The sequence below is a fragment of the Jatropha curcas genome, chromosome 5, assembly GCF_041381405.1.
Source record: "Jatropha curcas cultivar XTBG-Jc1 chromosome 5, XTBG_Jcur_1.0, whole genome shotgun sequence".
In the NCBI taxonomy this organism is placed as follows: Eukaryota; Viridiplantae; Streptophyta; class Magnoliopsida; order Malpighiales; family Euphorbiaceae; genus Jatropha; species Jatropha curcas.
In genome coordinates, this window is record NC_143155.1 from 21,344,048 (window position 1) to 21,364,496 (window position 20,449).

Genomic DNA, 20,449 nt, shown 5'->3' on the forward strand with positions numbered 1-20,449 from the left:
TTAGTCAAATCTCCACCGTTCATGGATCCTCCTCCCCTTTACCCTCCTGCCACCACCACAACCTCCACTACGCCGACCAGTATGCACCTGAACTATCCTGACTCCGTCGAGTCCTCTCCTCGGTCCCATACTGCTGAAATATTCAACGAGCCACTCCCACCAGTTCCCGGTGCCAAACTCCGCCTAATGTGCAGCTATGGCGGTCACATTATCCCTCGCCCACACGACAAATCCCTCTGCTACGTAGGCGGCGACACAAGAATGGTAGTCGTTGACCGCCACACATCTCTCTCTTCGTTAACCTCTCGCCTTTCCCGTACTCTTCTTGACGGACGTCCTTTCTCTCTAAAATACCAACTTCCACATGAAGACCTCGACTCTTTAGTATCGGTTACTACAGATGAAGATCTTGATAATATGGTTGAAGAATATGATCGTATAACTTCTTCTTGTTCATCAGCTTCAGCTCCTAATTCTCGTATTCGCTTGTTCATTTTCTTTACAAAGCCTGAAACCGCAGCTTCAATGGGTTCACTACTTGATGATGCCAAATCAGAAACATGGTTTGTTGACGCGCTTAACAATACTTGTTTAATTTCAAGAAATCTCTCCGACTCTGCTACCATTGATTGCTTAGTCAATCTTGATAATAATCACCGCAATCATGATTTGGAAGCGCAACTGGAAAGTAATAGCGATTTACAAGAAGCTATGCTGAATGAAATGACCATTCCTCGTGTTAATGAAATTCCAGTAGTACAACATGAACTGCCTGACTCACCTATGGTGGAAAATGGTTCCTCATCTTCTTCATCTCCTTCAATGTCGAATCTTCCACCTATTCGTGTTCGAGTGGAAGATTCTCTTCATAAAGCGGGAATAGAAGAACAATTTGCAAGGATGACTTTTGCGCAAGTTTTGCAGAAGCAAGATGATGGGTATGGTGGTGGTCTTATGTCTGCTGCTCCTCCTCCACTTCCTACTACTGTTGCCGTGGTTGGGACGGTGGCATCGATTAATCCGGCGGGTGGTTCTAGTGAGCATTTAAATAGGGTTTTATCTGACGATGATAGATCAGATCAGGGCACTGTGCCTGTTACATTTCGCAAACCACCATTGCCATTATTGCAGACCGTACAACACAAGGCTGTTGGTGCCTCTAGCTATAATCTGCCTTCGCCAGATTCGGTTGCAAGGTATGTACATAAATATCCAAATCTGTTTAATGTTCTTTTTCTTAATGATGGTTTCAAGATTAGGTAAAATCTTGAGGAAGGGAAACTTTGGTATGACTAATTGAATGAAACTGTATCAACACAAATTGTTCTATTTTAATATATATAAAGAAATTCTTGCTAAACGCACTAATTAATTACAAAAACAACAAAGCTTTATTGTCAAACTAGTTGGTATCGACTAAAATTCCTTTTATTTCCATTCCTATCTGTTCATAATTAAGTTTCTATTCCAAACTTCCCTCCAAGATCTATGATTGATCATCTCACTACATATATCTGTTTTTTCAGCGATACAAGCATAGCATCAGCTAATTCTTTCACAAAGCCTACGCATCATCAAGAACAAGCTCAAGTTGGATTAGGAGAAAACAGAAGTGCTATCAGTCCAGACACAAGATTAGACATTTCAGTTCCGATAACCTCTCAAATCCAAATCCAACAAGCTCAAAACGCCAGCTACACATCGCTAGCTCAATTTGATCAGCAACAACATTTAGTACACAACCCCAACTCCCATTTTATCCCACAGGCAGCAACAACACCATTACCAATGTCATCTTACTATCCAGTTTACGCTCCTCCTCCGCCGCAACCAATTGATCACCAGCAACAGTACCCTGTTTATATAATGCCCATATCACAAACGCAACCATACATGTCCATGCAGTCTAATATTATAGGTACAGCAACAACTTCTGCTACTGTAACAAGTAACAGAATTGCTGCATCTGCAGCTCATCCGCCGTTGTATCCCACAAAAGCTGCAGTTGCTACGGTGGCTAAGCCTGAAATGGCTGCAGGAGTTTATAGGACTGCGGTTACATCGACCCCACCATTAGTTCCTGCTCAGCAACAATATGTGGGCTATGCTCCATCGCAATCAATTGCTGTCGCTGCTAATTATGGTTTTGAATATGGTAAAGCTACAGCTGATCAAATGTATTACAATCAGATTCAAGCTGCTTCTCAATACCAAACTATGAACCCAGCTGCTGCTGTTGCGCTAGCAGATGCTTCAAATCAGTTGCCAATAACAAGCAATACCATGCACCCAATTGGAACCTCACAGCCACTGAATTAATACTATTATTATTTAATTTTTGAGGGGGATCAATATTCTGTACAATTAAATTGTTGGAAAATAATTAATACAATAATTAATAAATTTTACTTAATTGTTGTTAGACATTTATCTAATTACGTTTTTCAAATCACTGTTTACTGGAATGGACCAATATTTGACCTTTTAAAAAAAAAAAAAAAAAAAAAAAAAAAAAAAAAAGAGAGAATATTTGGGCTAAATTTGAGTAAATTATTTATTACTTAAATAAGAGAATATAATATGAATTTGTTTTTTATTCGTAAAGAGACTCAATCAGCCCAAAAGATAATTATGTGCTATAATCTACGTGATAAGAGTTAGCTCTTCCTTTATTCGGCGTATTAGCAAAAAATTTTGTGATAGAAAGGTCTTGAACCTGAAACCTTACACTTATCACGTAAATAATAAGATCAACTAGACACATTTGATAAAATTTCTTTCAAATTATATTAAAATAATTATATAATAAATTAGCTTCGTCAATCTACATTAACTAATCAGAATATTAAAATACTTGAATTTGCGTCAACTTATTACTTGAGCTATTAATTAATTTTAGTCAAGCTCAATTTTATTAAATTTAATTTAGGCACACAAAAATTTTCTTTTAAACATTTTATGTTGCAATTGAGTAATTATATATATGCATTGTATATGCAATTTTCTCATCTTCTGGATAAATGCGGAATGAGGATTTAGACTTTATTCGGCAATAATTTTTCATATAACATTTAGCGTTTTAATTAAGATTAAAATATTATTTCTACCATTTATAGTAATCGGTAATATAATATTTATATTAGTGTTTAGAATTTAAGGAAGCATATTTTGAAATATTATTCATTTTACCATTTGATGAGACGTTAGTTAAAGAACTGAAATCTAATAGTTAATTTTACCCAAAAGCCTTTAGTCTAGTTGATAAAGTTGAGGTTCTAAGACTCAAAGATTTTATGTCGAAATTCATGCTTTATAAAAAAGGAATAAATAGGTATCATGAGATTGTTTTCGGTGGAAAGAACTCGGGTCCCTTCAAGTGGGGAGCGCTTCCCCTTATACGGCAGATGCAGTAGAATTAAATAGGTGAATTTTACTTGCAAAATTGAACTGAAATGACAATTAACTCGAGTTACTTTTCAAAGAAAAATTAAATTAAAAACAATTTACAAAAAATAATAAGATGTTGATTGAAATGATAAGAGAATTGAAAGAATACCGATTGAAATAGTGAAAAATTTTTCAATTTTCGTAAGAGCAAAAACACAAGTTTTATTTTCGAAAAATATACTTTATTCAAAGAATAAAAAATCTTTAATCTTTATGGTCTAAAAAGATTATATATAAAAAAATAAAAAAGAAAAAAAAGCACAATTTACAAAGGCCATCTCGGCATGGGATATTTCAGACGTCTACTTCGTGGATAGACCTGCTTTTAGTCAGAACGCAAAAATCAAAAGGCAAATACTCCATGTAACGTTTGGTAAATGTAATACCGATTACATTAGATGAATATCTTTATAACTATTTCATTATGTTTTGCTGAAGGCCGAAGATATAATTAATTCATTCTTAAACTTTTAATTTTAACGTTGAATTTTATGGATGACTTAGTGTACATTTATGTTTATAAATTTTAGTATATCACATCTCTTTTTATAATATTAAAATAATAAAATTTCTTGGCAAATAGTATGATATTAAAATTATAATATTTATGGTGAAGTGTGTCTACGTCTATATATTAATATATAGACAGATTCACATTATCATAAATTTATTAAGTTTCTTTTTTTTGAAAGGAAAATTTATTAAATTTTCATATAACATGGAATCCAATCACCCACCAACATTTTCGACTAAAGGACAAAAATTGGTGTCAGATCCAGTTTAGGGAGCTGTTTCGATTTTCATTATGTACATTTTTTCACGTCTTCAAGAGTTTTTTTTTTTTGGCTGTATATGAAGTTTTAGTTTGCCATCAAAGAGTCTACATCCATCAAATTTAAATAATCTAATGACATGAAGTTATGATTTTCCACATTATTTTAATAAAATCATATTATTTATTAACTTACTTAATCTTATTCCATAATAAATTATTTTATTATTACTTTAAATAACTAATTAAGTATAATATTTTCTTAAACGGAACCACTTGTTTTATGCATGAGAGTATGTATTACTTCTCTTTTTATTTTTTTTTTATTGAGTATTTAGTTTTTGATCGGTATCATGGATCGGAGCATGGAGAAAAATAATGAAAATCTGGCTTTGGCTCATGATGAAGATTTGAGTTTGCACCTGTTACTTTAGAAGTACCTCAACATATTGATTATTCACTATGTCTAATGGACGCTTGCTTACTGATAGGCAAGTGAATTGCAGCGCAGCGACAAGTGCGTTGGCAAGTCTATGGAGATTGAGTTGAAGATACATTTATAAGATTGAGCCTAAGGTATTTTTATTTCAATTTTTTCATGTTGTGGATATAAGGAGAGTGTGGATTGGAGGACCTTGGAGGGCTAGTGGAGTATGAGTCTAAGAACAATAGTGGGGCTTAGAGACATTACATACAAATTAGAATTAAAATGGATGTTCATAAACCTATAAAGAGACGGGAGAAGTTCGAATGGTTCTCTGTATATTGTTTACTTTCATTTTAAAAAATTCTCAACCTTTTACTTCATTAGTGTTCATTTAAATGAGATGACCAATCAAATCACTATCTGATGAGTGATTATAAATTTCCTTAATCTTTTTAAAATATTAAATTGTATATTTGTGTTTAATGGTAAATGATAAATGTTTGGATACTATACGCTCGGAAGGTAATAAAAGCATCATCATCATCATCCTCGCCATCTTCGTCAAAAGCTCCTTCTCGTCCGTATCCATTCATACAGTATCCATAGGCATTGAACATCCAAAGGCTGTCTTCTTTCTTTTTCCCATTTTCGACTTACTGATTAGCACATACAATAAAAAAAGATCGATAACCCAGAAATTTTTTTTATTCCAAACGTTCATTATTGGCTCAAACATTGTGATTCAAATAGCCGATATTAATTTTTACAATGCAACAAAAACTAAAAACGAGTCAATCGTGTTCAAAGGCATAATTATAAATTATTATATATTACCATAAGTAATTTTAATTATTAGATTATAAAATTTTAAAAATTAGATAATATTTCATATATTTTTTAGTTTATAATTATTTTAGAGACAGAAAAAAATATCAATATTTTACTTGGCAACATATTAGTTACAATAAAAGTTTTTTTTATAAAACTTAGTTACATTAAAAGTATTAAAATTTAATAAAAATTATAAATATAAGCTAATACTTAATTAGTTTTTTAGTTTATTAATTATTTGTTTTATGATTTTTCTTTATTCGCTACGAATAGTAAAATTATATATTTGATTTATAAGCTTATTTTTAATTTTTGATATTATTATTAATGAATTATATTTTAATAAAATATAATAATCATCTATATAAAAAATTATTTTCATTATTTACTTTTCTTTGGAGGAGAGAAATTCTCTTTACTTTTATTAGAAATAGAAGTCCCGTGTTTTTTCTCGCGCGCACGTCAGCCACGTGTTGATCATGCGATTGTCAATTCTCTCTCTTTCCATTTTCTCTTCCACTTCCACTGACCAGTGAGAGATCAAACTTCTTTGTTTTCACACTAGACAAAACATAACTAATGCTCACTTCCATCTTCAATGGCCACTTTCCACCACCACTACAACCGCCACCACCTTCTCCTCCGTTCTCCTTATCCCTTCCCATCAAATTTTCCATTGTACCCTTCTCTTCTCTCTTTCCCCACCAAACCCAGGCAATTTTCTCTCTTTTGTAAAAATGTGTATATACTTTATTCTTCTTGTCTCTGAGATTATTTGTTTCTGTTGCAGGTCCCCACAGATTCTGTGTTGCATATCGATAAAGCATTCAAATGATACCCATGGCGTCGCCTTAAACGCTGCCCGAAGCCAACACCAACCCATAAGCAATCTCCGGGTGGTTTTTGCGGCGGGTGGGACCGGAGGACATATAATCCCGGCGGTGGCAATAGCAGATGAGCTCAAAACAGCAAAACCCAATGCCCAATTTCTTTTCGTAGGAACTCTGAACAGTATGGAAAGTGCCTCCATTCCTTCTGCTGGCTATCCTTTCTCTTCTATTCCACCTGTGAGGCTATATCGCCCACTATTTTCGCTGAGAAATCTTTCCCTTCCTTTTCATTTGATACAATCCACCATCCATAGCTTTAAGTTATTAAAGGAATTTAATCCCCATATTGTTATAGGGACAGGGGGTTATGTTTCTTTCCCTACTTGTGTTGCTGCTTTAATTAGAGGAATCAAGGTTGTGATTCAAGAACAGAACTCTGTTCCTGGCATTGCAAATTATATTCTTTCCTTTTTTGCTGAGATTGTTTTTGTGGCTTATAATTCTACAGTTGAGTGTTTTTCCAGGAAAAATAAGTGTTTGGTTAGTGGGAATCCTATAAGATTGTCTTTAAGGAAGTCCCTTTCAAAGGCAGTGGCTAGAAAGAAATTTTTTCCAAGTTCTGGTGGGAACGAGGAGGCTAAGGTTATTTTGGTGCTTGGAGGGTCTTTGGGTGCTAATACTATTAATATTGCTTTGTTGAACCTTTATAGTCAACTGTTGCTTGAACATGAGAATTGGTTTATTATATGGCAAACTGGGGTTGAGGCTTATAATGAAATGGAAAGCCTTGTTAGGAATCATCCACATTTGGTTTTGACTCAGTAAGTTCTTCTGCTTCTTTTGTTATGATTAATAAATTGATTATAATTCAATTAAATCTCTTATTTATTTATACACCATATGATATAATCTCTTGTTCAAAAGTGAAATCATAAAATAGGAGACCTGCAAAAAAGGTGAAATTCTTCAAGTTTTGTGCTTTAGCTAGTTTGGCAAGAAGTAGATTACTGGCTGTCACCCTTTTCTTATGTTTCAAGATTCAAAATTATGCATTTACACTCTCCTTGAATTTGATGTAGTTATGAAATTGTGTAGGTTCCTGCATTCCATGGATTTGGCATATACTGCTGCAGACCTTGTTGTGTCTAGAGCAGGTGCAATGACATGCTCTGAGATTTTAGCTACTGGGAAACCTGCTATTCTGGTAAATGAGAAGTTCTTCTCTTTTCTCTTTGGATTAGTGTTCATTGACATAACCCTCATTTTTCATTATGAGTAATGCAAATTAGCTAGAATTATGTTCGAGATGTTAGTATTTGGTGTTGTACTTAATCAGATGAAGCAAGATAGGTTTTCTAATTTGAAGGTTGAAACACAAAATCATCTAGTTTCCAAATTTTGCATACTTGTTGAGTCCATATAGCTGTAGAAATTGCTTGATAGTTTTTCTTGCTGTGATATTAATATAAAACTTCAGACAAAGAGGACGATGCAGTATACCAGATACTCAATTGCTCTGCTATTCTAAGCAATATATTAATTTAATAAGGACACTTCCTGTCAAATAAAAAGCTAGACTAAAGGATATCTTAGAACCTGCCAATCACATTGTTTATTATTTAGTATTAACTTGACAACTCATTCCACAATTTACTTTTATGGAGATGGTATTGCAAGAAACTGATGTAAGATGTGATTTAGGGGTAAGAGAAACTTAATCATCACCTGTTTGAAGTTCGTTGTATTCTTGTTACCAACTGTGACAGGTGTTCATTGCATTTCTAATGTGTTTAGATGAGGTAAAAATTCAAAACCTATTGACAGAATTCTTTATATAGTCATGTTAGGTAAAAGATGACATGGAATTTAATTTCAATGAGGACCTAAAGACCCCATTTATGCAATCTCTCTCTCTTCTTTGTAGATACCATCACCACTTGCAGAAGAAGGACATCAGTTGAAAAATGCTTCTCTAATGGCAGATGTAGCAGGTTCAAGGGTAATAACTGAAGATGAACTAGATTCAACCACCCTGGGAACAACAATTGAAGAGATATTAGGTAAGTTGAATATTTTTCTTATTGTGATGATACATTAAATTGTAGAGCCCTCTCAAGTCTCAATGTAATTGCCTGCTTGATCCTTTGTCATTCTTTCTAGAAGTTCAGGTCGTACCATTCCTTGATGTGATATCCTAAACTTTATTACGTCATTAATCAAGCTTTGTACTTTTTCGCCTTAAATCATGCCAAAGCTCTGGAATCCGTCTTGGTTGATAGCCACTACTTGCATAGTTGTTAGCCCATATATCATTTCTCAATCTCAACAAATAAATAAGTAAATTTGCATAATCTATAAATTGCACTTGTTAAGTTAGATTTGGTTACAAACACCTTATCAATTAATGAGAAAAATGAACGTATTCTCAAATGTATCTAGATGATGCATGATGAGATATAACATTAGAGAAATGGATTGAGGGACAAAAAATTTAGAGAAATGAGATAATATCTCATCAAGGTGCACTAGAAGGAGAAGAACGGAAGGATTACACTATCTTACCACTTGCTAAACAGCATTAGAGAAGTCCAAATCAATGCACTTGTGTGTTAGTTTACCTGCAATAGTTGAACTGTCTAACCAGTAACAAGCATCATATCGCATTCATATCAGTTGGCATTGAATTGAGTACAAATTGCTAAAATTTCTCATCGGTTTAACAGCGTCATTCAGTTCAAACATGTTTTTTTATGGAAATTTATTTATTCGTTTAAATTTGGCATTCCAGCCTAGTAAACTATAACTTGAATTATTTCTTTTTCTATTTGAAAATTGATCATATGGTGCTATAGCAGGAGATGAAACTGCAATGGCTGATATGTCAGAAAGGGCTCTCAAAGCTGCAAGGCCAGATGCCTCTGCAGAAATCGCACAGCGAATTCTTTCTCTAGTTGAGGCATCAACTAGGAGAAAGTAGCAATAAAGTTAGTTGGTGAATGAAAGAACTTATTCCTGTTTGATAAATTATCCTTGCTGTAAATCTTTCTTATGGTACAAGTACCTTCTCTGCTCTTAGCTTTTGCATTTTCAGACAGATCAAATGTTTGATGGAAGCTAAGAATGCATGATCGTCGTCTTAACAACGCTTAAGAGTTAATTGTTTCATTCGTTTAACTTCACAGTTGATGCTTCTACAGGCAGGTGTATCACAATTTCAGGCAGTTTGAAGAGAAAGAGGACTTGGTATTGGTTGTAGGGGTTGCAGTGCTTCTTTTCTCTGTTCAAATAAGCGAGATTGATTGGTTTTTCAGATAATTTTTATGATGCTTAGTTGAATATTTTTAATTTGTTCCTTAGTATTTTGTACTCTCTCTATACACCCGAGTTCTTGCTCGCTACTCCTTCCTTTCATTTTAATAGCAATATTTTATTTTTTTCACAAGATTTAAGAAAATGATTAGAATATATTAATTTTTTAAAAACACATATTAAAATGTCTAAATTGTCTTTTTCAAAATTAAAAATTTTCTACTTAATTTTACTACAAAATTAATGGAAATTGTATTTCATATTAAAGTACCACGACTAGAGTAGTGTAATTCCATTTCATTTTTACATGCATAATTAACTACACCTTTTAAATGTGCTATTGAAACTTCTGAAATAAATGGCTTCATATAATGTATGTGACTAAAATTTTAATTTAAGTACAATTAAGGTAACGAATAAAAAGAGAAAAATAAATATAAACGTAAAAATAAATTACATCTAAATAAATATAGATAAAATTTTAATAAATTTATTGATATATTTTAAAATTTTAAACAATCACTTAAATGGAATAAAGTAAAATGCCTCCTATTAAAGTGGAACGAGGGAGTTTCGTCGAAGCAAACTGGAGCAGAATCGAAAGGCCGAGTCTTATTTTACTTGTTATCTCCATATAGTTTGAAACTGAAGCCGGTCAGAATCTATTGTTCCAGCTGCAGCTCTAGTTAAAGAAAAGCCAAAACTGCACGATAAGCTCTAATCGTTCTGGAATTGTGAGAACCGGTTCGGTCTTGATTTCCAGCCTCATCGATTGAGAACTATTGGTTCACTGAACCGATCAATTTTTTATTTAAAAATTATTAAGAGTTTCTAAATAATATATTTATAGGGAATTTTTTAATATTAAGTTTAAAAGGAAGAATATGAATCCTTATTTTAGATTTCAGCAATTTACGGTCCATTTGAAATAAATAAATCATTATTGTAAAATTAATTTGTAAATAAATTTTAAATAGAATTTATTTAAAAATGAATTTATCATATTTAATATTCTATAATTTAAAAGAAGAAATTCAAACGACTTCTATAAAATTATATTTAGAATAAATTTTAAATAAAAATTAATTTATTTTTGTTTCATAAAACTCCTTTCACGTAATGTTGTGTTTAAAGTAAGATTTCTTTTACGAGACTTTCTTTCCAGACTTTGAAGCTTGACCCGTAATTTGTCGGCAGAAGCACAATGTTCCAAAAACTTACCTATTACTGTTATTTTATATCATTTTAGACACTCTTACACTTGTCTACTTGCACATTTATATAATGCCACGTTTATGCCCAACGCTTTACGCATTTCTATCACATGGCCTTTTACATTAAAAAAAAAAATACAATAAGATTTTTTTCTAATTTGAAAAATACAAATAGGTGGCCTTTATTTATATATATATCAATTTTCTCTATAGTTTAGTTTATTTCCGTTATATTATTAGTTGATTATATCTAATTTTGCATCTTTTATCGATAAAAAAATTACAGAGATTAAAATAGAGATATTAAAATATTGTATTAAAAAAATTGTGATAGATCTCTACAGTTTGAAAAATATAAAATAAAACAGATATCTTTATCATCATTGTATACTTTTTATTCTGATGGAAGTAAATTATAAAAAAACTTTAGTCAATTTTTAAAAGACATAATGGATATTATTGTATAAATAATCGTGATCATTGATTTTAAAAAGAAACAATCATCATTGTATTATTTGAATCTTTATAGTATTTCCATTTTTCAGCATTAAATGTCCTTTAGTTACGAAACTAATAAAAATTATCTAGATAAAAGAAAAAGATTTTTCATAATATCTTGCATGATTATATTTGTTAAAAAGAAAATAATGTAGTTTTAAAAATGTTATTTTTACACACAAATACGTATAGCTTAGTGGAAAGTGTATATACCGATAATAAATCCATTATTATTAGAAATATATAAATTGATCTTTGAACTTTGATAAATTAATCCAACGGCACCTCCAACTTTACGAGTTACCAATTATACATGTGAACTAAAAAATCTTGCACCAATTAAACATCTTGCCACACATTCCCATGTTGGCAATGGCGAGTGTATTATAAAGAAGCCCGAGTAGGATAAGTAAAGGAAAACGGGACCTAATTTCTTTTACACATCAACAATTTTAAAAAATAAGAAAATAATATTCTTTACAAAAACCTTTGTGAGTCCCCATTCTCTCCTCATACCCACCAAACCCATCCAAAAGCCTCCCCTCTCTCTCTCTCTCCTCTGTGTCTCAAACAACAATCCCATTCAGCCCTTTCTCTCTCGCCCTTTTTCCCTCTGTGTCGAAAGCAATAATCCCATTAAGTAAAAACAGAGCATTTTTTCAGGAAAATAATGCATTCTTTTCCCTCTCTCTTTCTCTCTCTCTCTCTCTCTCAAATCGACTCCAGCTTACTTTGACCCAAAATCCGATCTCGGAAGCGAAGCCATTTCTCATTCCTCCACTCCTCATCTCCCGCCATTGTTGACCAAATGTTCGCGAGCTATGTTGCCTTGTCTCGGATTCAAATCCTGCAATACTTTTGGATATTTGAAATGCTATATATAAACGAAAAGCTTTTCAAGCATATAATACTTGAAACGGTTGTGGTTTGTTGGTGAGAAAGCTATCTTCTTCTGTTTTTAACTTGATAAATAATTGTTGTTAATATTTTTGATAAATATTTATTGTTTGTCTGGATGCTTATACATGGCAAGGAACAGCCAAAAACTATTAATTTATTTGTTTATTTTGAGCCAAATGTATAAATATACTTTTGTACTTTAGGAAAAAAATCTTGGGTACCTTGAACTTTGGGAGACCTATTGTGTCCTTAAGTTACGAATTTTGCTAATAATGTATCTCTCTATACTAATAATAACAATTTTTTTTGTGTTTTTAGTATTTATGTGTAAGAGTTCACTTAATACGTGGTTAGTATAATTTTTAAAATAATAATTTCATATTTTTTAATAAGTGTTTGATTGATCTAATTTTAGAAGTTTGAGTATTCAATAAAATAATTTTTACAAATTAAAGTATTTGATCGATATAAATTTTAATAAATTAAAGTAAAAATTAAAAGTGTCATGAAATTTTTTATGTAAATACATAGATAAATTTATGCATTGGGCGTGCCATTTATTTCGATGCAATGATGAAATGCATGCCCGAATCCATAATTTTTTTTTTGAGGAATTACTCTGAAAAAGAAAAGAAAGATAGAAATTTGAGAAAGATTGACGTCTTGGGTCCCCTTTGGTAAAGGTCATGTTTTCGCTCCTCTCTTTACCCTCTAATTTGCATAGAACTACACATCCTGCCCAACATATTACATTGCATACTTGGCTTCAAGAGGCCTATCAAAATTTTAAACAGTAGCTCATGGGACCAGCGAGTCGAAATTGTGATACACGCGCAGTTGCCAGCGTGAAAAAAATATTTAATTGATGTAAAAGTTTTTACTTCAGTGCATAATTTGTCTTTCGTAAAATTAGAGATACTGTAAAATTAATTTATTAAAGTTTAGGAGACGATTTATGTATTTCACCATTATTATTATTATTTGTAGCTCTAAAGCGAATTTGGAAATATGAACTCATTACTGATATTTTATTAGATGATTTGAATCATGTGTTTTCATGATATCAAAGTAAATCAAATTTTATATTTCAAATAAAAAATCATAATAACTAGGAAAAATATTAGTATTAAAGTTTATTTAAGATAAATTATTATAAAATTCTTGAGATTTGATCCTAATTATTATTTTATTTTTACTGTTTAGAAAAATTTTAAAACTGTTACATTTTTAATCATGTAACTAATAAAAACAAAACTAAAAATGATATTTCATTATCTCAATAAAAGGAAAAAGATTTTTCACAATGTATTTCATGATTATATTTGTTAAAAATAAATACTTATAAAAATATTATTTAATTTGTTCTATTATTGTTTCTGAGCTTATTTCCCAGTAATAATATTTCTTCTTTTTTTTTTTAAATATATAGTTATTAAAATATAATTTTATATCATTATTATTTATACCTCAAACAACCATAAAGGCCAATTTTGAGGTAGGAATTCATTTCTAAATTTTTGTTAGATGATCTGGATAATGTGTAATTTAAATTTTATCTTTTAACATAACAACTTTTGAAAGATACTAGTTTAAAAATTTTGAAAGATACTAGTTGGTAGATTATGCAAAATCGCTGCATTTGAGCGTGTGGCATCATGGTTAGAGCTCTAGAAGACATAGTTGCTGATGCAAGCACTGCTTCAATTGCAGGCGCTGAAGTATTTATGTTTATCCTGACGCTAATTTTTACTTGTCAAAGTTAGCGTATCTTTCAATCTTCATGTTCATGAGCATATGATTATTTATCACGATTGTTTATTTGCTCACGCTCATAACCAAATAAGCAATCCGTGAAATTAGTTAATTTTACCTTTGAATTTTTGCTGTTTTTCTTTAATTTATTATGGATAATTATTATATTAGTTTTATCTCTGTATTATATTTGAAATTTTTTTTATTTTCATTATTCTATAATTTTATTAGATATTAAGAGGTAAAAATAAGCTAACTTCTGTTTTTTTAAGAGATACTTTGATATTTTCTATAATATTGATGTTTATTTCAATCAGTAAATATTGTATAATAATTAAAGTAAGCTAATTATTATTATATGTCGGCTTCTTTATATATATATATATATATATATAATAGATAATATTTTTATAATAATAATAATTAAATTATAATTTACCGTTAAGTAATTAAATTAAAATTAATATTTATCTATATGTACATTTGAATTGTTTGAATTGTAGATTTTAACTGAAACCTAGATAATTTTTTTAATTTAAGTAATTAAATTGAAAATAATATTTATCCATATTTATCAATATTAAATTATTTGAATCATAAACCTTGATGAGAAACAATATTTAAATTGTCTGAATTATAAACTTTAACTGAAGTCTAAATATGATTAATTGAATTTTTAATTATTCAAAATAAATTGATTGCATTATAATTTCTATAACACGACAATCTAATAAAGCAACATGCAATAAAATAGATCTTTTAATAATATAATAAGCACGATTTATAAAATACAACGATAGAACAATTCATAGAAAATTTTGGTTTTTGATTATTTTTTATTTATATTTATAAATTATAAATTACCAAAATAACCCACGCAAAGCGCAAACTTTCATCTAGTTATTATAAAATCCTTGAAATTTGATCAAAATTAATATTTTATTTTTATTGGTTAGAGAAATTATGACACTTTTGATATTTATGACTAGGTTTATAAATAAGCCGCACAGACCTAGAATTTGTCAAATTCAAAACTCACCTAATAAAATTAAGCTCAGCTCGAAGTTCGACAATTTTAGATTCGAATTCAACTTAAAAAAATTTTAAGCTCAAACTCAGTTCAATTTCGAGCTAAATATTGTTAGACTCAAGTTAGAACTTGATTCTAGCTGAGCTTAACAGCTCGCAAATCTGCTGAGTTTATTTACACTCTATTTACAACTATATAATTTTAAGGTTTTTTCAAAAGAAAAAAAAAACTAATTTGATGTTAATTTCCAGTGGAAAGATAAAACTCAAACTAAGAATGTCAAAATGAGTTGATGAGTTATATTCGTGTTGTATTTTGGCTTGACACGTTGATCCGATTAAAGTCAATATAAATATAGCTAAATACGAATACGGTGTGTTTTGTTAATTGAGTCAAATATCTAAATTTAAACATGATATAAGAAATTAAACGAGTTACATAAATACGATTTATATGAATATTTACTTAAATGGATGTATATCTGAACGTGAATACAACAATATATATAACATGTTTAATTAAACGGATTACACAAATATAATACATATTTTAATATTTTATTGAGACTATATATAGTAAGATTATTTTCTCCTTCATCAAACAAATTAAATATGTTCCCTAATAAATTCATAAGATGTCTGTTTAAAATTATGCTACAAATGAACCAATTCGTTTACAATATCAACCCGTTTGACTTTAAAGCTTAGTTTTAATGTGTTTATTTTATTTGTTAGATGAATAGTATTCTTGTGTAATGACTGATTTTGACACCTCAAGAGTCCCTTCTTAACTCGGCACACACTTATTAATTTCTCTACCAAATTTCCCTTAACTTTTGAAACCTTTAATTGCAATCTAATTACACAATTGCAAATATCAGATTTTGCAGTAAATTTTCCAAATCGTACAGATGGAGTAAATTCAGTTGAGTTTAAAGGACTTTATAGTAAGTTGGCTACTTATTGTTTTTTTAAAAGAAAAAACAAAAATATTTTTATTCAAATAAATTAGGCAAACGAAAATAAAAATCTCACATTGATTTTTATAAACATCTGTCAAACGAAAGCTATGCCACCGCGTCTCACGCCTACCTTCCCCACTAATACAACCCGACGGCATACCCTTCGCAAGGGCCCACACTATCCATTCTCCTAGAAATATACATTAAAAAATTATATATATTAATATTATTCTATTATTCTATTATAAACCAAAAACAAGAGGAAACAGAAAATAAAGAAACAGAAATGGTGGTTTTGCATTTCGATCTTCGGGTGACAACCTCCACATTTTCTTTCCTAAAAAACTCCGCCTACTCCAAACCGTGGCCACGGTCGCCACGGACGCTGAGGTTAAGAGCAGCGACGAAGAAGCCTGAGATCTGTACGGCCGATGAGTTACACTATGTTCCCGTTTCAACTTCCGATTGGAAACTTGCTCTTTGGCGCTACCTGCCTTCACCTAATGTATTAAATTTTAATTTCTATTTGAAATTTCTTTGCGATAGAAAGTCAGTTGAACGATTTTGATTCGATTTGATTTGTTTATCAGGCGCAGCGGCAAAGGAATCATCCTCTGTTATTATTATCAGGAGTTGGAACAAACGCTATTGGATATGATCTTTCCCCTGAGGTAATAATACTTTGGAGCCAAAATTACTTCGTTTTTAGCTTCTAAATCTTACTTTGATGATGGCCATTTGGTTCAGTCCTCTTTTGCTCGCTTCATGGCTGGCCAAGGATTTGACACGTGGATATTGGAAGTGCGAGGAGCTGGTTTGAGTTCATTGGAAGTGGAGTATGGTGAAGGTATGTAGAGCCTTTTGGCTTTTGTTTGTGATTGTAAGTGATCAATGACTAAAATAAGGATATTTCTGCAGATTCCGAGATTTCTTCATTTGAAGATGAAGGAGCTGATATAATTTCAAAATCTAACAAACCGACGTCAAGGTTATCAAAAAGATTTGTCCATTTATTTGAAAATCTGTCGGAGGCTTTTGATGAAGGTAACTGTTAATAGTATTTGGTGATTTAATTATGTATTACGAAGACGTTAAAAAGTTATTTTTACAAAGCAGGGGAAAAATCTGCTATTGCAATCCAGATTAAAGATTTTAGTAGAAAGATTGTGAATATTATTGAAGAAGGCCAGCAATCTGAAAAACCGCAATTTTTTGACTTCCAAGAACGGTTTTCTTCTACAATAGAGGATTTTCTCAAACAGCTCGACTTGATTGTGAAGTATGATTGGGATTTTGATCATTACCTGGAGGAGGATTTTCCTGCTGCGGTGAGGTGACATTTCTTGGTTGTGTTTAATTCAAATATTTATCTTTATTAATTATATGCATTCATCTAAATTGCAATTTGGATGGATATTAAAATCTTTAGCTGTTTCATCTCAGATGGACTACATAAGAACTCAGTGCAGACCAAAGGATGGCAAATTGCTTGCAATTGGGCACTCCATGGGTGGTATTCTGCTGTATGCCATGCTATCACGATATGGTAAGATGCCATGCCAAACCTATCCTTATATTTGCATGTTAATATTCATATCCTGTATTGCATACCGCAAAACAGAGTGCTATATAAACCATTTGCTATTGTATGTAACTTTTTTGCATTAATTTTTATTCTTTCTCTCTCAATTTTCCGGTTATCTTACTCTTCCATTTTTTTTTTCGTTTATAAATCATAGTTAAGAACTGTAGTCTTTGACTACAGTATTATTGAGGGATTAAGCATCTTTAACCATATGAATACTATACTCTTAGGTGTTATTAAATGAATATGTTTATGGCCTGTGATAGAAATCTTCTAGGTTCCTGAAATATTTTCTAAACATGTTTTCCACACATTAATGAGGGGTTGGCTCATCAAAATACTTTAGATCAGCTAAAGGAAAGTCATGGATGACAAAAGTTTGACCTGTAAAATCGAGCGTTTTATAGTGCGTATGAGTTTATTCTTAATGGAAGATACCATTTCAATGAAGACTTTTATATACTTTTATGCATCGAGGAAATTTGTGGTGAATGGTGATACCATAGTTTGAGAGTGTCTTTCGCAATGCATGTGTTGCATTTTGGTTTACTTTTGAAGTGCCTACAGTTTTATCTAAGTTGTTTTCTGTAATCATTTAGCTGTCTTGAGGTAGCATTGCTTCTTGTTTGATAAAACAATGTTATTTTACAAGGTTTTGAGGGAAAGGATCCGGGGCTGACATCTGTTGCAACTTTGGCTTCATCACTTGACTATACACCTTCAAAATCATCACTTAAGCTGCTCTTACCAGTGGCAAGTGATACTAATTGTTTGAAATAACCTTTTTTTTTCCCTGCATGCTGTAAATGAAAACAATGGGCAACTGATTTCAGTTCATTATGTCTGCAGGCAGACCCTGCAAAGGCACTCAATGTTCCTGCTATTCCAATTGGAGCATTGATGGCTGCTGCTCATCCTTTTGCCTCTCGTCCCCCTTACATATTGTCTTGGTTAAATCCTCAGATTTCTGCTCCAGGCATGATGCATCCACAATTGTTTGAAAAGCTTGTTATGAACAACTTCTGTAAGTACAAAAATCGATTGTATTTGACTTAATACATTTGTGAAAAAAATTACGTGGGAGTGTAAATGAACAATTTTCTTGTTGTAGCCAGGAGAGAATGATTTCCCATAACTACTATATTTTTATAGCATAATCATTAATTGGCAAAACTATTCCCAATTGGGTGGTGAGGCCTGACATATTATGAGTGCACAAGGCAGGTGCATGACCTTGAACAGTAAAATTAGTATATTATTGTTCTACTTAATTTGCAATCCTCAGTGGGATGCTATATTCCGCCTTAATCCTTTTGTTTGATCATCTTTAATACTTTCTAAAAGTGTTCAACAAATATCACTAGCTTAAATAATCAGATTCAATCTTCCAGTTAGAATTTAGGCCTTTTGCATGGAAATAATAAGCTAGCATTGCCATTTTCCAATGCTCCTTCTCTCTAACTACTGTGTTGCAATCTTATTGTCATCTACAGGCACAGTGCCTGCTAAGCTTCTCTTGCAGCTAACAACAGCATTTCAAGAGGGTGGATTAAGAAACCGGAATGGATCTTTCTTTTACAAGGATCATTTGTGCAAAAGTAAGGTACCAGTGTTGGCAATTGCTGCTGATCAAGATCTCATCTGTCCACCTGAAGCAGTATATGGTAGTTTGTTGCCTCATTTTATTTACATTCAACTTTCGATTTTTTAAGTCATAATTTCCATTTCTTATTTTCTGGCTATGGTGATGTCAATGGAGCAGAAACTGTAAAGGTCATCCCAGAGCATTTGATTACTTACAAAGTTTTTGGAGAGCCTTGGGGTCCACACTATGCTCACTATGATCTAGTGGGAGGTCGTATGGTATGAGTTAGTTTTATGATTCATTTTTGGAGATATTTAGATTTCGGAGCATTTTTTAACAATGTACGTTTCTGCAGGCTGCATATCAAGTGTATCCATGCATTATCAACTTCCTGAATCGTCACGATAAATGACGGATTTGTTCGACATATTCTTGAATTTTTGCTTCATTAGTTATTAATCCTTTTATAGGCAAAGAAGGATACAGATTTAGTGAATAATCTCTTAACTCCAGGCAAGGAGTCTCTTCAAAATTTATACTGCATGATCTGAATATAATCATGTTGACGCCTTATTGCAAATGAAATAGCAATAGTGATAATAGAGAACATAGAAGAGTCTTACATGTATGTGTACACGATGATTGCAGTAGGCTAGTAATTAGAAATGATATCAATGAAAAGGTTTTTGTACGTTTGACAACTTGTCTGTTTCAAGGGAACGGAAATGAGAAAAGTGAAATGCAATTTGCTTTATTCTGGTGCCTCGACAAGGAAATGAGAAGCAAAGGGAAATGCAGTTTATAATACAATTGTCATGACAAGAGCAATCTTTTGAAAAATTGAATCAGACCAGTTGATTGGATCAGTTAACTCATGAACCAACGGTTGGTCCAATTTGGTTGGACATTATCAGAAATGAAAAAACGAGGTCTACCGAGAAAAAAAGGGTAACCAGATTGACCATGAACTCGGTTTTCACTGTTTTGGGGAAAAAAAAAAAAAAGAAAACGGCTAAATCGAGATAACTGAGACTGGTACAGTAATCATTTGCTAAGTATGTCAACCATGGTTATTAAATCTGGTCTGATCTGGCAGATTACCTGAAAAACTGGTGAACCGGCTTCAAAGAGATCTTCTGATTTTTTCAATCGATAATTTAATTTATCATCAGATTTCAAGGTCTATCAATGCAAATTTTACTTGTAAACGCTGTGTTTTTGTAGCTATAATCCTCACTGTTAAATCCCAAAATGTAATGGTCACTTACGGTATTACAAATGGAAGACTTTTTTTACCAGTAAACAGTG

General features: G+C 31.6%; 3 protein-coding genes across 5 annotated transcripts; all 3 read left to right on the forward strand.

Moving 5' to 3' along the window:
* Positions 1–2,319, forward strand: LOC105636726 (Octicosapeptide/Phox/Bem1p family protein). The gene is made up of 2 exons (XM_012220068.4): positions 1–1,196; positions 1,527–2,319. The coding sequence occupies exons 1-2, from the start codon at positions 22–24 to the stop codon at positions 2,317–2,319; spliced, it is 1,968 nt and encodes a 655-aa protein (XP_012075458.1). The 5' UTR covers positions 1–21.
* Positions 2,320–5,957: 3,638 nt separating this feature from the next.
* LOC105636704 (UDP-Glycosyltransferase superfamily protein) lies at positions 5,958–9,705 on the forward strand. Of its 3 annotated transcripts, XM_089721182.1 has the most exons (6): positions 5,958–6,191; positions 6,268–7,128; positions 7,403–7,511; positions 8,232–8,367; positions 9,160–9,291; positions 9,505–9,705. In XM_089721182.1, exons 1-5 carry the CDS (start codon positions 6,076–6,078, stop codon positions 9,282–9,284), a joined length of 1,347 nt encoding a protein of 448 aa, XP_089577308.1. In that variant the 5' UTR covers positions 5,958–6,075; the 3' UTR covers positions 9,285–9,291; positions 9,505–9,705. The 3 variants fall into 3 exon arrangements, with proteins under 3 accessions (XP_089577308.1, XP_089577307.1, XP_089577309.1); XM_089721181.1 differs by having other exon boundaries at positions 9,160–9,705; XM_089721183.1 differs by having other exon boundaries at positions 5,962–6,191; positions 9,163–9,705.
* Positions 9,706–16,205: 6,500 nt separating this feature from the next.
* LOC149496386 (uncharacterized) lies at positions 16,206–19,895 on the forward strand. Its single transcript, XM_089721185.1, has 11 exons — positions 16,206–16,476; positions 16,562–16,642; positions 16,719–16,818; positions 16,890–17,015; positions 17,088–17,299; positions 17,415–17,517; positions 18,209–18,313; positions 18,410–18,580; positions 19,050–19,220; positions 19,319–19,419; positions 19,497–19,895. The coding sequence occupies exons 1-11, from the start codon at positions 16,258–16,260 to the stop codon at positions 19,551–19,553; spliced, it is 1,446 nt and encodes a 481-aa protein (XP_089577311.1). The 5' UTR covers positions 16,206–16,257; the 3' UTR covers positions 19,554–19,895.
* Positions 19,896–20,449: the final 554 nt, after the last annotated feature.

Coding starts and splice junctions, on each gene's coding strand:
- LOC105636726 (XM_012220068.4), top strand. CDS start 22: ATGGATCCTCCTCCCCTTTACCCTCCTGCCACCACCACAACCTCCACT. Junction 1,197..1,526: donor TCGCCAGATTCGGTTGCAAG/GTATGTACATAA, acceptor CTGTTTTTTCAG/CGATACAAGCATAGCATCAG.
- LOC149496386 (XM_089721185.1), top strand. CDS start 16,258: ATGGTGGTTTTGCATTTCGATCTTCGGGTGACAACCTCCACATTTTCT. Junction 17,300..17,414: donor AGGAGGATTTTCCTGCTGCG/GTGAGGTGACAT, acceptor GTTTCATCTCAG/ATGGACTACATAAGAACTCA. Junction 18,581..19,049: donor GCTTGTTATGAACAACTTCT/GTAAGTACAAAA, acceptor TGTCATCTACAG/GCACAGTGCCTGCTAAGCTT.
- LOC105636704 (XM_089721181.1), top strand. CDS start 6,076: ATGGCCACTTTCCACCACCACTACAACCGCCACCACCTTCTCCTCCGT. Junction 7,129..7,402: donor CCACATTTGGTTTTGACTCA/GTAAGTTCTTCT, acceptor GAAATTGTGTAG/GTTCCTGCATTCCATGGATT. Junction 7,512..8,231: donor CTGGGAAACCTGCTATTCTG/GTAAATGAGAAG, acceptor TCTTCTTTGTAG/ATACCATCACCACTTGCAGA.